General features: G+C 34.8%; 1 protein-coding gene across 1 annotated transcript in view; it reads right to left on the bottom strand.

The window, feature by feature from the left end:
* Positions 1-27: 27 nt before the first annotated feature.
* Positions 28-14,408, bottom strand: part of cpa6 (carboxypeptidase A6) — a 40,653-nt gene continuing 26,272 nt past the window's right edge. The window contains exons 7-11 of the mRNA XM_056451062.1: positions 11,498-11,608; positions 11,241-11,331; positions 8,664-8,866; positions 6,540-6,624; positions 28-3,183 (exon numbers count right to left, since the gene is read on the bottom strand). Coding sequence (XP_056307037.1) covers positions 2,993-3,183; positions 6,540-6,624; positions 8,664-8,866; positions 11,241-11,331; positions 11,498-11,608 — 681 coding nt within the window. The 3' untranslated portion in view covers positions 28-2,992. The remainder of the gene's footprint in view (positions 3,184-6,539; positions 6,625-8,663; positions 8,867-11,240; positions 11,332-11,497; positions 11,609-14,408) is intronic.

Below are 14,408 nucleotides of genomic sequence, written 5' to 3'. Positions count from 1 at the left end.
CCCCCCCCCCCCCCCCCCCCCCCCCCCCCAAAAAAAAAAAAAAAAATCAGATTGACATTGTACCCCAACGTTGTTGGATATTGCATTTTGTTTGGAAATGAAAATCGAGTTCACATCAGAACCCAATGTCAGGCCGACATCAGTGTCCAACGTTAGACAGACATTGCATTTTGGCAACCTAAAAGCAACATAATAATGTTACATCTTGACATTGTGTGGACGTTACCAATATGACATCTATCAGACATTGGATTTTGGTTGCAATACATGATAAATAAATGTCAGTATTTGATGTCATGACATTGGTTTCAGATGTTGGCCTTACGTTGGATTTTGGTCACTTTCTAATCCCACCTAAAATCAACAAAATATCAACGTGATTTCATGTAGTTATTGGACATCAAAATAACATTGTCCCTAGACACTGGTGACCTAAATCTAATCTAATATTAACATCTTATGATGTTGTGTGTCTGCTGGGTCTAGACTATCTGGGTTCCAGACACTGATATTTATAATTTATAGCGGATGAATCTCTGTCTGACTATCTGAGATTATGATACTAATATGACACTGTGAGCATAATTTATTTAGTACCTTTTGTTGTTCGCTTTTACCATCTGATAAAGTATTTGGACCTAAAAACTGTGACGTCGACCTAAAGAAATAGGTTGTCCAAAACTCAAAATTCTGTCATCATTTACTCCCCCTTCACTTGTCACAAACCTTTTTGAGTTTCTTTCTCAAAAGATATTTTGAAGAAGTACGGAATTTCCTACTGTGAATTTCAATGGTTACAGGTTTCCAACATGTTTCCATAATATCTTCTTTAGTGTTCGACAGAAAAAAAAGAGACTTGGAACCACCTAAGGGTGAGTAAATTTAAATTCTTGGGTGAGCTATCACTTTAACATGCATAATGCTTAATGCTCTGACAGAATGCTTCAGGTGGGAACGTTGCTATTCAAACTTTAGTGTGCATCAGACAAGCAGATGGGGATTGCTGAATAGATGTGCTTCATGTAATTTCCAAACGAACTCTACTTGGGTTTCATTTAAATACAGACGAACAGATCACAAGATGTGACTAAAAAAGGACAGAATGCTCAAGCATAACCTGTTTTTTGTGTTCATAGTTGCAATATTGCAAATATAGTTCAGTAGAAGTATCATAAAGGCATCTCCTTGCAGTGTATCTTCATTTGTGTGTGTGATGAAGGAATTCCTGGCACGGTTTGGATGCCTTTACACACTTTAGAAGCTCTTAATGAGTTTTTTAATCAACTAATAATCACAAGGCATTGAGCATAGTTTTGAATGTTTGATTAGTTCAGTCTCAATATACACACAATATACCATTAAAGGGCACCTATGGTAAAAAATCTACTTTTCAAGCTGTTTGGACAGACATATGTGCATGTATGGTGTATAGACTGTCATATTGGGGTGATATAAGCACACCCAGTGCTTTTTTTTTCAATTTAACAACATAAAAAACGGTGGACCAATTGGAGCTGTTTTCAAATCGACTGCTACTTGACGTAGGAGAGCGGTCCCCCCGCCCACCAATATTGATTGACAGGCGCGACATCATATCCTCAGTTTGTTGATTCACGTCCGCCATTTTCAGCGTGAGTCGAAGCGATATCACTAAAGGAACACCCTAGCTCTATTTTTAGATGCAAGGCTCATTGGGCTCAACCCAAGATCAATATTCTCCACATTATCGCTCTAATCGGAATTATTGGTTGTATCTTTAGGTAGGTTTGCAAACGTGTACTTCTCATTGAGTCTACCTTATACTTCAGCCGTTTGCATTTCTCGCGATCCCAGAAGCTCCCTGTGATCTTAACTAGCATGCGTTTTAGAATTCTAAACATAGGTTTCTATCAGGGTACACTCAAGTCGACGGCTGGGCGCCCCGGTAACGCTGCAGAAACCTATGTTTAGGATTTAAAAACGCGTGGCGCAACGATTAGGGACACGTTTCTGCCGCGCCACAGAGAGTGTCTGGTGTGCCGTGTCGCGGCTTCGAGCGGCGCATCCGGTGCCTCAGTCAAAGTTAATTCGGTGAGCATGGTTATCAGTTTCTGTGTACAAGCTCGGCACTTGAAACTAGCACACAGTTGGCTGTAAAACTGTACAAAGACACAAATGATTTTGTACTCTGTGCTTGGTCTGTGTCAGAGTCGTACATGTACGACTGAATGGTGATCCTCTCACTCCTTCTCGCAGTCTGCCTGTCAGACTCTGTTGCAAACGCAGAGCGGGTGAGCTCATGGCCCCGCCCCCTTGTTACGTTGGCGGGAAGCCGAAACTAATTTACATGTGAAGCAACACACCCTAAATCAGCGAACTGTGGACACGCCCCCAACACGACACTTTTTAACACATTATAATAAAAAAATCTGAATTGTGTTTTGAACTGAACCTAAACTGGCACACTTAGAAGAACCATAATATTAATATTAAATCATAAAAAAGAGGTAAACTATGTTCCCTTTAAAGACAAAATTATCTGACCGCCCCACACCCTTGTTGTGATATTCACTTTTTTTAAATATTTAAATATTTTAAGTGTTATATAAAGGAGATGTTTTTTAACACATTTTTAAAAATAATAGTTTTAATAACTTGTCCCCTCTGATGACATGTCCAAAGGCAGGATGTCAATCAGTGTTTCTGCAGGGTTTTTATGAAGTGTGATTATAAAAAAATGTATTAATCAATTTTTACCATTAGAAGCTACTTATATTCACAGACTTGCACCACAACTGTTTAAACCAATTCTAAAAATTACTTTTGCGTAAAAGGTCTTAAAAAATGAATAAATAAAATTTAACAGCGAGGCTAATCATTTCATCTCCAACTGTATATCATAAAACAGTTTCTTTAGTTGTTTGTTTCAGGTTCAAAAACTGTTTGAACACAAAGTGAACCATTTTAACCGAACTACAAGTGTGAACACACCCTGAATGTCCTGTAGAAAGTTTCATTTGGTGCATTTCCTGAGCAGGCCTGAAGCGATGGTTTTGACAGCTCTCATGGTCTCTGTGCAGGTTGGATTAATAAGGGCTTCTGGCAACAGGAATCCATAGTATCCTGTGTCGCGCAACTCAAAAGCAAAGGCATATGGGATCCCGTTCTTATAAGCCCAGTCCATTGAGCTTCCAGAACTCACATCTACAAGTTAAAGGGAAGACCAATAAAGAAACACTTGAATATTTAGTTTTTCTTCTCCCCTTTATTTTTGAACCATGCACCATATAACTTGATACAATGTAATGCTTTATTAGAGAAAAATTGATAAACCAGTAAAACATCATAACAAAACATGAACTAAATGTAAAACTTTTTTTTTTAACAAAGAATGAAAATTATGATTGAAATAAAAAAATGTAACAATTGACCATCCGTTTTCACAAGATGCTGTCTTGTTTAACAGTCATCAGCAACTTAAATTCTCAAAAGCTTTTAATATTTAGATTTTTTTGAAAATGTATGTAGATTTATTAAGCTTTGTACAGTGGTGTAACAAATAAGTAACAAATTACAAATACTCAAATTACTGTAATTGAGTAGTTTTGAAGATTTGTGCTGTTTCTTTCCCTTGAGTACATTTTTAGTGCTGTATTAGTACTTGTACTCCACTACTTTTCTTCATCCTGCAGTCACTACTTTATTATTTCCTGTCTATGAGGATTAGAAAAATCAGTCCAATCAAATTGCACAAAGGAAGTAAATCGCATCATACTGAACTACCTCAAGACATGCAGCAAACTGTTTAGAAGCATTAAAAGTGTCCAAGAAGATACTTTACACCAGGGGTTCCCAAACTCAATCCTGGAGGGGGGGATGTTGGGGTTCAGTTTATTCATGACAATTTGCATTTGTATAACATTTTTATTATGAGTATTATTTATTATATGCATATTTATATTTGTTTTAATAAAAACAAGTTTAGATTTGTCCACACTACATTATTATTGTTCATTTATTCGATTGCTGGAAATTAGAACTGAATTTAGAAATAGTTTAGAAACAAGTCTTTGCGTTTATCAAGCGAAATTAAATATGAAAGCTAATAGCTGTCTTCAGTGGAGTGTGTACAACACAGTTTCCCTATCCACAAAATTAAAGGAGTAAAATAAATTGTAAAAGTAAGAGAAAGTAAAGATGCAGAATGGACGAGGCTCGTTCTTTATTCTCAAGCACATGGTCTGTTTAACTGTTTTCTCGCTAGTTAAGCGTTTAGTTTTTCCACTCACAAAGTCCGCCATGTAAATAGTAAATGTACCATGGTGCGATGCAACTGACTATTAAAGGGACTGTGAGATGAGACTCTGATTGGTTTAATGCATGTTATGCTCAAAACACACCCATAACTCATTAAGAGAATAAGCACAACCCTGTTAGACCATGTGCTGTGGCACAAAGCATATTTTTCCATCATTAAGATAGCAAAAGTGGATTTCAAATAAATTAGAAATTGTTCTCTCTTAAGCAGGGGTACTCAAACTTTTTCTTATTCCTTTTTTTATACCAAACTCTATTACATTAAAGTTGCCATGGGTAATTTAAAATAACTAAAAAACATTTCTTTATATTAACTATATATATATATATATATATATATATATATATATATATATATATATATATATATATATATATATATATATATATATATATATATATATATATATATATATATATAATTTTTATATATTATACATATATTATATATATATATATATATATTTTTTTATGATGAACTTATTACATAAAAACAAATCCTATTTATAACAGAATGGAGTTACACTTGTCATGTTGCACCTGTTTTTTTGCCTTGATTTGTTCTGCATTGTCTTTTATCTGTTGAGTGACTATTTGTATTTCTAAAAATATAAATAAAATTTGATTCATTTACAACATTTAATTTAAACATGTATTTTCAGTTTGCTTTTTTGTAGCTTATCAATAAAACCAACAAACAAAAAAGGTTATGTTAAATTAGAAATTACCATCTCTGTTAAAGGCATTAGCACCAACCCTCCCCATCATTCTCACTCTCTTCTCATATGGGATGGTGGGCCAAATCAAAGGTTACCAAGGGCCAACTTTGGCCTGCGGGCCCTAGTTTTCACATCTCTGTTCTTATGTCTATGATTATCAGTTTCACACAATGTTTTTTTTCACTTTTGTTTTCAAATTTGTGAAAAAACTATTGTGGGGGTTTATAATTTGAGCAAATTGGAATCCAAAAAAAGTGTTTGTGCTACTCTCCCATTCACTGCTCTTTACGTTTATCCAACTATGATTCTTCTAACTTCCGCTGCTGAGAAACCAGGAAATGTGAAAAGAGTCCATTTTAAATTTCCTGTCTTTGACTAAAATGCTATTTTTGATGCCATGAGCTGATGCTACATATATTACAGAAAAATGGACAACAAATAATATAGCACAACAAAACATGAACTAAATTTAAAACATGTTTCAATTATGATTTTCTCAAAAAGCAAAATAGTATTAGTAAAATAATACAAACAAATATGACTCATAGACAGGGGGGGTTGGGTGGTTCGAAAAACCCACCCCTCACTGGCAAAGATCCAGAATTTGTCCCATACATGAGCTCATTTGTCCCATTTTGACTGCTATGCCCTAATAAATTGTCCCATAACCGATGGAAGAAGGCTTTAACACCAAGCGTAATCCTCTGTTGGCTGTCATTTCACTGTGACTGAGGAAAATTGAATGTGCTGGCCAGTTTGTTATTTAAATGAATGATATTTAAATGACAATATGCTAGTTTTTAATTAAAAACTTTAACAGATTCCTATTTTTTTATGATATATGATGTAATAAATTTGTATTTAAAAAATAAGTATTGTTCTCATATTTCTTCATTCTAAATCGTTAGGAAATGTTTTTGCTACATCAAAAAGTGTGGTTATGAAGACCATCCAACTAGCTAATCTGGCAAAAAAAATTGTGCTTAAAATGTCACTAAAATGCAACCTATTAAAACTTCCTAATTAAATAGAAAATGGGGTCAATAACTGCAAAAATGTTCACTTTTTAAGAAAAAAAGAACCACCCCGTTCACTAGGCTGGCTAAGGGTTTGTATGCATATAACCAAAACAGTAAGGACACCTTTGTTAAATTCAGCACATTTTAGTAACCAATAACAACAGCATGTTAATCCTTATATATATAGCCCTTGAATATCTAAAAGATTCATTGCTAGAATAATCACATTAATAAATGCATTTAAACCAAAGCTTCAGCTTGTATCTCGAGTCCTAAGAGACCATTCAAACAGCAAGATGAAAGAAACTTGCATGCAATCATAATACCTAAGGAATTTCAAATCAGAATTGTGTTTAACATTTGCCTGCTGTTGATATAGAAATAGTCATGAGTCAGAAAATAGACTGACGTCCAACCGAGAGGCCTTATAGAAAGCTGATGACTCAAACATGCAGCAGCTTTATGTCATTGATTGTGTAAATATATAAAAACAGACTGAACTTACAAAGCGTGGAGGAGGCAGGGCCATATCTATATCTCACTCCATAAGCTGAATAGAGAGCGCTCACTGCGTTCTGGGCTGCTGATTCCTGAGGGGGAAAAGCAGAGGTTTTATAAGCACTGGTTCAGTCCACCATTAAGCATTGGCTTTGTGATTAGTGTAGTTAAAAGATTGTGTGGGCTTTTTATAGTCATGTAGTTGGTGTAAATGGGCAAACTGCACTGAGGCATTTCAGTTTTTTATGTAAACAGTATATTCTTAATAAGGAGTTTAACGTTTTGCCCTTTAGTAGATAATGCAGCGTTACATTTTGTTAGGCTGAATCATTTTAGCAAACTCCAGTGTGCAAATTATAACTTGCAGTGTTTACTACAGAATCTTATATACAGATATATGGAAATTAAAATATAGTGAACAAAATTGACTTGTGTAGAGGCTGATGTGATGTAACCCTTTAATAGCTTTCCATCATTTCAGACTAAAGAGTTTTGTTTAAAGAGTAATGCATAGCAATATTTTGGAGAGGAACAAAATACAAATTGGCCATGATTAAGTGCTTTTTTAGAATGTCTAAATAAATATACATCAAAGCGCACAACCTAATAAAAATAAGAGTCTTCAAATAATTGATTATTAATCATATAATAAATTATTTATCAATTATTTTTCTTACTTTTCCACCAATTTGCCTTTTGTGCATTAGATATTGACTATCACAACTACAATTTCATCCTAACATTTGCATTATTTTATGAAATCATAAATTTTGCATAATTTAAAAGTGAATATTGTTTAATACCATTACATATCCTGGAAATAAATGTGACAGAGAAAGATTTATTATTTAAATCAAATATAGTATTTAATGACAAAAAATGCTTGATTCATTGTGTTTTGACCACCGAGAATTACAAATATGACCTTTAAAGTGTCATTTAACTTGGTATGACTTTTATTTATTATTAATATTATATTATTATTATTATATTTTTACATTTCATTAATCAAACTGGCTCATATAAGTCATATATGTTTATAAATCAGACCTGGTTACACTGCATGTTTTAAAGGGCTACTATTTTACCCCTACAACATGTCTCCAGAATAAGTCTGCTTATACAGATGAGAGGTTTACACTGACTGTGAGCTATATGTTGCGTGTTGTTTTTGAATCCAAATAAGGACTAAATGTATGTTGTGTGTGTTTTTTCTGTAATTGGTAACATATCGGAGACTGTAAGGGGCTGTATGTGTTCATATATGTTGCATTTCTTTATTTATTTGATATAATTGCAGACGTTACAGTAGGCTATTTCACATCATTAATCTGCAGTTATAATCAAATTATGTTCATAGAAAGGTTAGTAATGAACATTTACACACAAGTATTTATGTGTATAATGCATCTGTTTTGTGAGAAGTGCTTCTCATATGATATGTGAACGACCCGTACAGCTTTACTTTGACATTTCCTTGAGCAAGAATGATGTTGACTGAAACCTTCTGTCGTACACCACATCCACCAAAAGGGTACCGTTTTAATGGTTATGAATTACATAGTGATTTTACTGTCTTTTATTTATTACAAAAATGCATCTTAAAATGTTTTAAACTTGTAAAACTCATTATTGAGGTGCTGCTGATCACAGACAGTTGGAACAGATCTTTTAATCCCAGTTTCTTTGCAAATCCTGTTCTGTGGACATGTTTATACACCTAACAACGAAGATATGTTAATATGCTCCTGTCAATCAATTCTGTGGGCAGGAAAAACCACATACCTATGCCACGTTGCTGTGGGCCTCAAAATCACTGGGAATTGGATCCTATTTTAACGTCAGGAAATTAAAAAAATACTTGTGTTTATATCACTCCAATATGACTATGGACACACTGTAATTACAGTACACAAAGTTGATTTTGCATCATAGGTGCCCTTTAAATAATCTCCTTATAAACTGGACATGATCACACTGTCATATTGTTCTTGCAAATAGAAGATATTGAACAGAAAGAGTTTTCTTGTTGTTATTTTAGCAGGCGTTATCTTTATCTCATCACACTCAATTGTGCAAAATTGCATTCATTCATTTCAAAAGGACAAAATAAGATGTAATTTTTTCTCACCACACAGTTGAAGTTTGGTATAGTGGCGTATTTGTAGGAATATGGATAGAGGAGCATCTGAGCGTAGGCATGCATTGAGATGTAGGCCTTCACCCGTTTTTTGTGTTTACGTAGAAATTTGGCAACAGCTTTGACCTCTGGCTCCGACTCGGGGAACGGTCCGCAATACGTGTCATCACAAGGGTGTAGGGATGCACCCTCATCTATCAGAGAAAACAAAGACAGCAGACATTATATTTAAAAAAAAAAAGTAATCATTTCCTTTTGCCTATTCTGGTCTACACTGACAGTCAACACAAGATAACTACTGTTTTTCTTCCTGTGGGATTTTTGCTGACTCATGATGTCTCTGCTTCATGCATTTTCTATCTTGTTGGCAGGTAAGATAGTGCATTAGGGGAAACATCTTTGAGTGGGCATCATTAGTGTGTCCTTCAGAAGGAAATAAGAACAAAAAATGTAATCTTTGACAAAAAATAAAATGCATGGAGCTCTAAATCTGCCTTGAAAACATATGTTCTTTAAATAAGCAAACCTATACTGCTGGTTAGTACTGGTTTAGTGCTGGAAGATTAGTAATGATGTGCATTTTGACATAGAATGTTCAAATGTTTGGTTCTATTTAGTATTTATCATTTGAGTATATATATTTTTGATGACATTCGATAGGAGAAAACTTAAAGCATGTCTTCAAATGAAACTAAATTATGACTGAACGAATAACAAAATAATATCATATAAATAAATTATTTATCATATAAATGCAAAATAAGGGCTGCACGATGGCGCAGTGGATAGCACGTTTCCCTCTCAGCAAGAAGGTCGCTGGTTTGAGCCTTGGCTGGGTCAGTTGGCGTTTCTGTGTGGAGTTTTCATGTTCTTCTGTGTTCGCGTGTAACCATGTATCTTTTCAGAAGTGATCTTTTAATATATATTCTTAGATAAATTAAGGAATATCTAAAAGATTCATTGATAGCATTATCATATCATAGTAATAAATGCACTGATATTTAATGTAAATATTTTGTTTTATGGGGCAGCAAGGTGGCTCAGTGGTTATCAATGTCAGCTCACAGCAAGAAGGTCGATGGTTCAAGTCCCGACTGGGTCAGTTGGCGTTTCTCAGTAGAGTTTGCATGTTCTCCCCATGTTCACGTGGATTTCCTCTGGGTGCTCACGTTTTCCCCACAGTCCAAAGAGATGTGGTACTGGTAAATTGGATTAACTAAAGTGGCCGGAGTGTGTGAATGTATGGTATAAGTGTATGTGTGTTTCCCAAGTGTATGTGTGTTACTGGGTTGTGCTCAGGGCTAATTTGTGACGGAACAAGCCGGAATTCTGGTCCGGCATCTCATTTTACCGATACCCCTCCTCACACGGTACCTTTTCATCAATATTTTCGGCTTTTATGAAGCAGATTTATGAAGTTTTGCAAAGAGTAAACATAGATTGCAGTAAGGGCAGATAAAACAAGCAATACATTGAATAACAAAATCAAATGTACAGCAAAAGCACAACTTAAAGTGCACAAGTAAACACGTCCAAAATGCAAGGATTCAAGTTAATGTTGCTTTGCTGCAAATTTAATTTGTTATTTGTTCATTTTCAGATACAAAACTTGATGTTACGTGTGTGTGATGGTACTTTTTTCAGGTCATTTTAACAAAGCCGTGATAATATTTATAACCTTTATCATTTTCATATCGTTACACTAGCACACCAACAATACACATTTTCAACCTCTCCCAAATCCAACCCAGGCTTATTCTGATTACCTACCCCTATATACATTTCTGGAGAGAGCAAAATACGTCCCAGGAGCTACGCTTTCTTTTTTTTTTTGCAGATTTTGTTTTTGGGAGTCCGCCATAGGCCGCTGGGCACACTTTTTGAGATGTCAAATTTCTCTCACGAGTGCCATTAGAGCCTGCTGTTCTTACGTAAATCCACCAGAGGCCACTGTCGACTGACTGATTTACTGACTGACCAATTGACCGATCTCCCCACCCTCCCCCCTCCCTAAACCCAACCAATAGTGTTTTCAAAAGCAATCCAAAAAAAGAAAGGCCTTCGCCTGATTTTTACCACGTTTTCATATTTTACCATGTTCTCACCTTATTATTTACTTATTAATTAAATTTTTTAGCTATTGCTTTTGTTTTATCTGTTTTCTGGAACTGTTTTTTTTTGTTTTAAGCATGAAAAGAAACAGCGTCATACCACCCCATAGCAGTCGTTTTAAAGATAAAATGTAGCCATGCCTAGCTCTGGCTATATAATTCACAATCTCCAGAAACGTACGTATATAGGGCTACGTTTTCAGAATGAGCCTGTGTTGCCCTAATCAAACACACCTGAATCAACTTATCAGAACATGAGAAGAGATAAGGGAGACATCCAAAATATGTGCTGTTGGTGTGCCTCCAGGAACAGAGTTGGGAAACACTGTACTAAAAAATCTTTAAGAACTGAGTCTACATACTCTAGAATGACTGTTTATTTCCTATTTGAACATTAGAGCTGTTTAATTTGGAAGAGGAAGTCTATTTCTTCCACATTCAAGCTTCAACAACCTACCACACCATTTGACTTTCCAATTTCGGTTGGCATCCACTCCCCGACAATGATACTTTGGTATCTTTGACCGAGTTTTCCGCCAAAAGCGATCCTAAGAGAAAGAAAAACCTCAGCTATTTCTCTACAATATGTCTGGCTGCCATGTATCTCACAGAATAGCAAGACACGCTGCATATTTAACAGCACATAACTGCCGACAGTTCATTTCAGTGAGCTCAGCACACTTTACTGAAGAGACATTGAGATCGAGACGTTACCATCTTCCAGCTGTAATGGTAACCATCCACGTTGAAGACAGGCATAATGTAAAAATTGAGCTGATTCATCAGTCGTCTCATGCTGGAGTCATGTTGATAGGAGTTCAGTGCCTGGTGGATCGAGTCACAACAGGCTTCAAGAGATGCAAGAAATGTGTCTCGTTTTCACCACAGATAAACTTGAATAGAGCAAAAGACTCAACTTAGAATTAGCAATAAATAACTAGCCTTTTTCAATAGACCATTTTAAGGGATGTAAACAAAAACAATGGTCCCAAAGTATTCTGTTTTACATTTTTTAGTTTCTAGTGCTTCCGAGAATCCAAAAAAACCTCAGCCCCCTCCCAGGTCTCCCAGATTTTCAGAGACAAATGTTGGCAGGTATGCGATAATATTGAAAGCATTGTGTACTGAAATTAAAGGAACACTTGTTTGGAAAAGTATTAAAAATTGTATTTGCTTGAGCGAGATGCTAATGGTCTAATCCAATTCAATGATTTATGCTAAGCAAGGCTAAAAGTGTTCAAGCCACACATGGAGATTGGCAGACTGGTATTAAAAATGGCAAAACTCAATTGTTTAACTGTAATATGAGCCTATACATCCAAAACATTTCCTTTAAAGTGCCGCTATTGTAGTACTATTGTAAAAGTTCATGCCATACGCTGACATAAAACATAAATCACTTTATTTTGGTGGTCCTTTTTGAAAATTTTTATTGACTATAAATTACATTGCAACTACATGTCAACTTTTTTGTTTTCAGCAGACTGTTTGCTAAATACCTGTTAATAATGCTCCACTGAAAGACATTCAACTGGCCATAAGAAAGTTTGTACATGTCAAATTACACTAACCCTAACCCTAACCTTACAGTAAACTAATATTCTAGTTAATCAGTTGGTATAATGTTGCAATGTGATAATATAATTATATGGCCAGACAGAATCTGCGGACATTTTTTGCTATTTCTGCAGAGGATTTTGTAAAAAGTCTGAGGATTTATGCAAAATAATTTTGGAGGTATATCATTATATGCAAGTATCATAAATAATACCTTTTTAACTTTTATTTAATGCTTACAATGCGAATCCAATTAGATCCACGTATTTGGTAGGTAAGTCTCTCATATAATATATCTATTAAAGACAGAAAATATTACTTTACAAACTGTATTGTAAATATCATAAAATCATATGAACATATTCATATTAATCAATAATATTACTGAAATTAATATAAAAACTGAATTAATCAAAATGTACACAAGTAAATAAATACACTCAATGATAGGCTAAAAATCTGCCGAAAATCTGGAAATCTGCGGATTTCTGCACACACAGATTCCGTATGGGCCTACTTATAATCAACTAAATGTCTCATAGGGAACATCAAAAATAAAGTGATAAACACTTTCATTATTTCATTATCTACAATTTCATATACAAATGATTTACTCAAAATGCATTCTTTGTGAAGCGCTCCTATTTGAGACTGGGGCATTAGATATATTTTTACTTATTGTTTACGTTTTGCTGAGAATAAATCCAATAACATTGCTGTTGAGATTATAAACACAAAGGCCAATCAGAGAAGTTTATATTAAACACTCCAGAAATTAGGTTTGTTGAATGTCAGTAGGCATGTTTCCATTACAGATGTCAATTCTAAAACAAATGTAATATTCTAAAGTTCCCATTAACTGGTTTTATTATATTAAAAATGATAATAGCTGTCCTCTCATCATTCCAAACATGTCAATGAAGGGTGTTGGTGGGTGTATAGCCTATTTAAAATATTCATGTTCTGTATATACAGTGCTCAGCATAAATGTGTACACCCCATTTTGAAAATGAATATTTTTATCCATTTCTCAATGAATGTGGGTAATATATATTGGTGCATTTGACAGATTTAATAAACAGATTTTTGTCAATTTATTTTTCTAGTTTAGCTCCAGATTTGGCTTCAGTACTGACTAAACTAATGTATTTGCACAAATATAATATTGTAAAGCTTCCTATAGAAATATTAATTTAAATGAGAGATTTGTGGGGGTGTTCTCATATATGCTGAGCACTGTATTATACAGATAATATCAACTATTTAATCAAAGACAGTTGCCTGAAAAACAACCTTGTGCAAGGATAGGCTGACATTACACAAAATTGTTATAAATCTACGTATGAGTTATGGAAACCCAACCTGATTTTGAAAAGCCACAATACTTGCACTTTATAAATTTTCATAGTCTTTGCAGTGCACTATTAGCAAACTGTGTACTGAATGCTTTACACGGTTGGGGATAAAAGAGTAGTTTGCAGGTGTTTCTAAAAAAATTTATAGAGTCTAACGTGTAATTAACCCTTGTGTTGTTCTAGAATTCTGTATACACTGTTTGTCCTTACCCACATTCACTAAACTTCTAAAAGAAAGCAGCTAAAAGTAATTTCAATCCTCAAATCTATTTGTTAAGAAACAATCTCATCTTCATCACACAACGGAGGTGTGTTGGAGTGAGCATGTGTGTGCCAGTAGTTTTTTCTTTTCGGCTTAGTCCCTTTATTAATCTGGGGTCGCCACAGCGGAATGAACCGCCAACTTATCCAGCATTTCTTTTATGCAGCGGATGCCCTTCCAGCTGCAACCCATCACTGGCAAACACATACACACTTACTTACACGCACATACACTACGGACAATTTAGCCTACACAATTCACCTGTACTGCATGTCTTTGGACTGTGGGGGAAATCGGAGCACCTGGAAGAAACCCATGCGAATGCAGGGAGAACATGAAAACTCCGGTAGTTTTTGTGGTGTGATTTTTTTTATTTTATTTTATTTTTTTATAGCTGGTGGGTCAAAACTGAACAGAAAAACAACCGTTGTGCTTTAAATGTGTACAGCCT

The sequence above is a fragment of the Danio aesculapii genome, chromosome 24 (genome assembly GCF_903798145.1).
Source record: "Danio aesculapii chromosome 24, fDanAes4.1, whole genome shotgun sequence".
NCBI lineage: Eukaryota > Metazoa > Chordata > Actinopteri > Cypriniformes > Danionidae > Danio > Danio aesculapii.
This window is presented reverse-complemented; position numbering and strand designations above follow the sequence as displayed.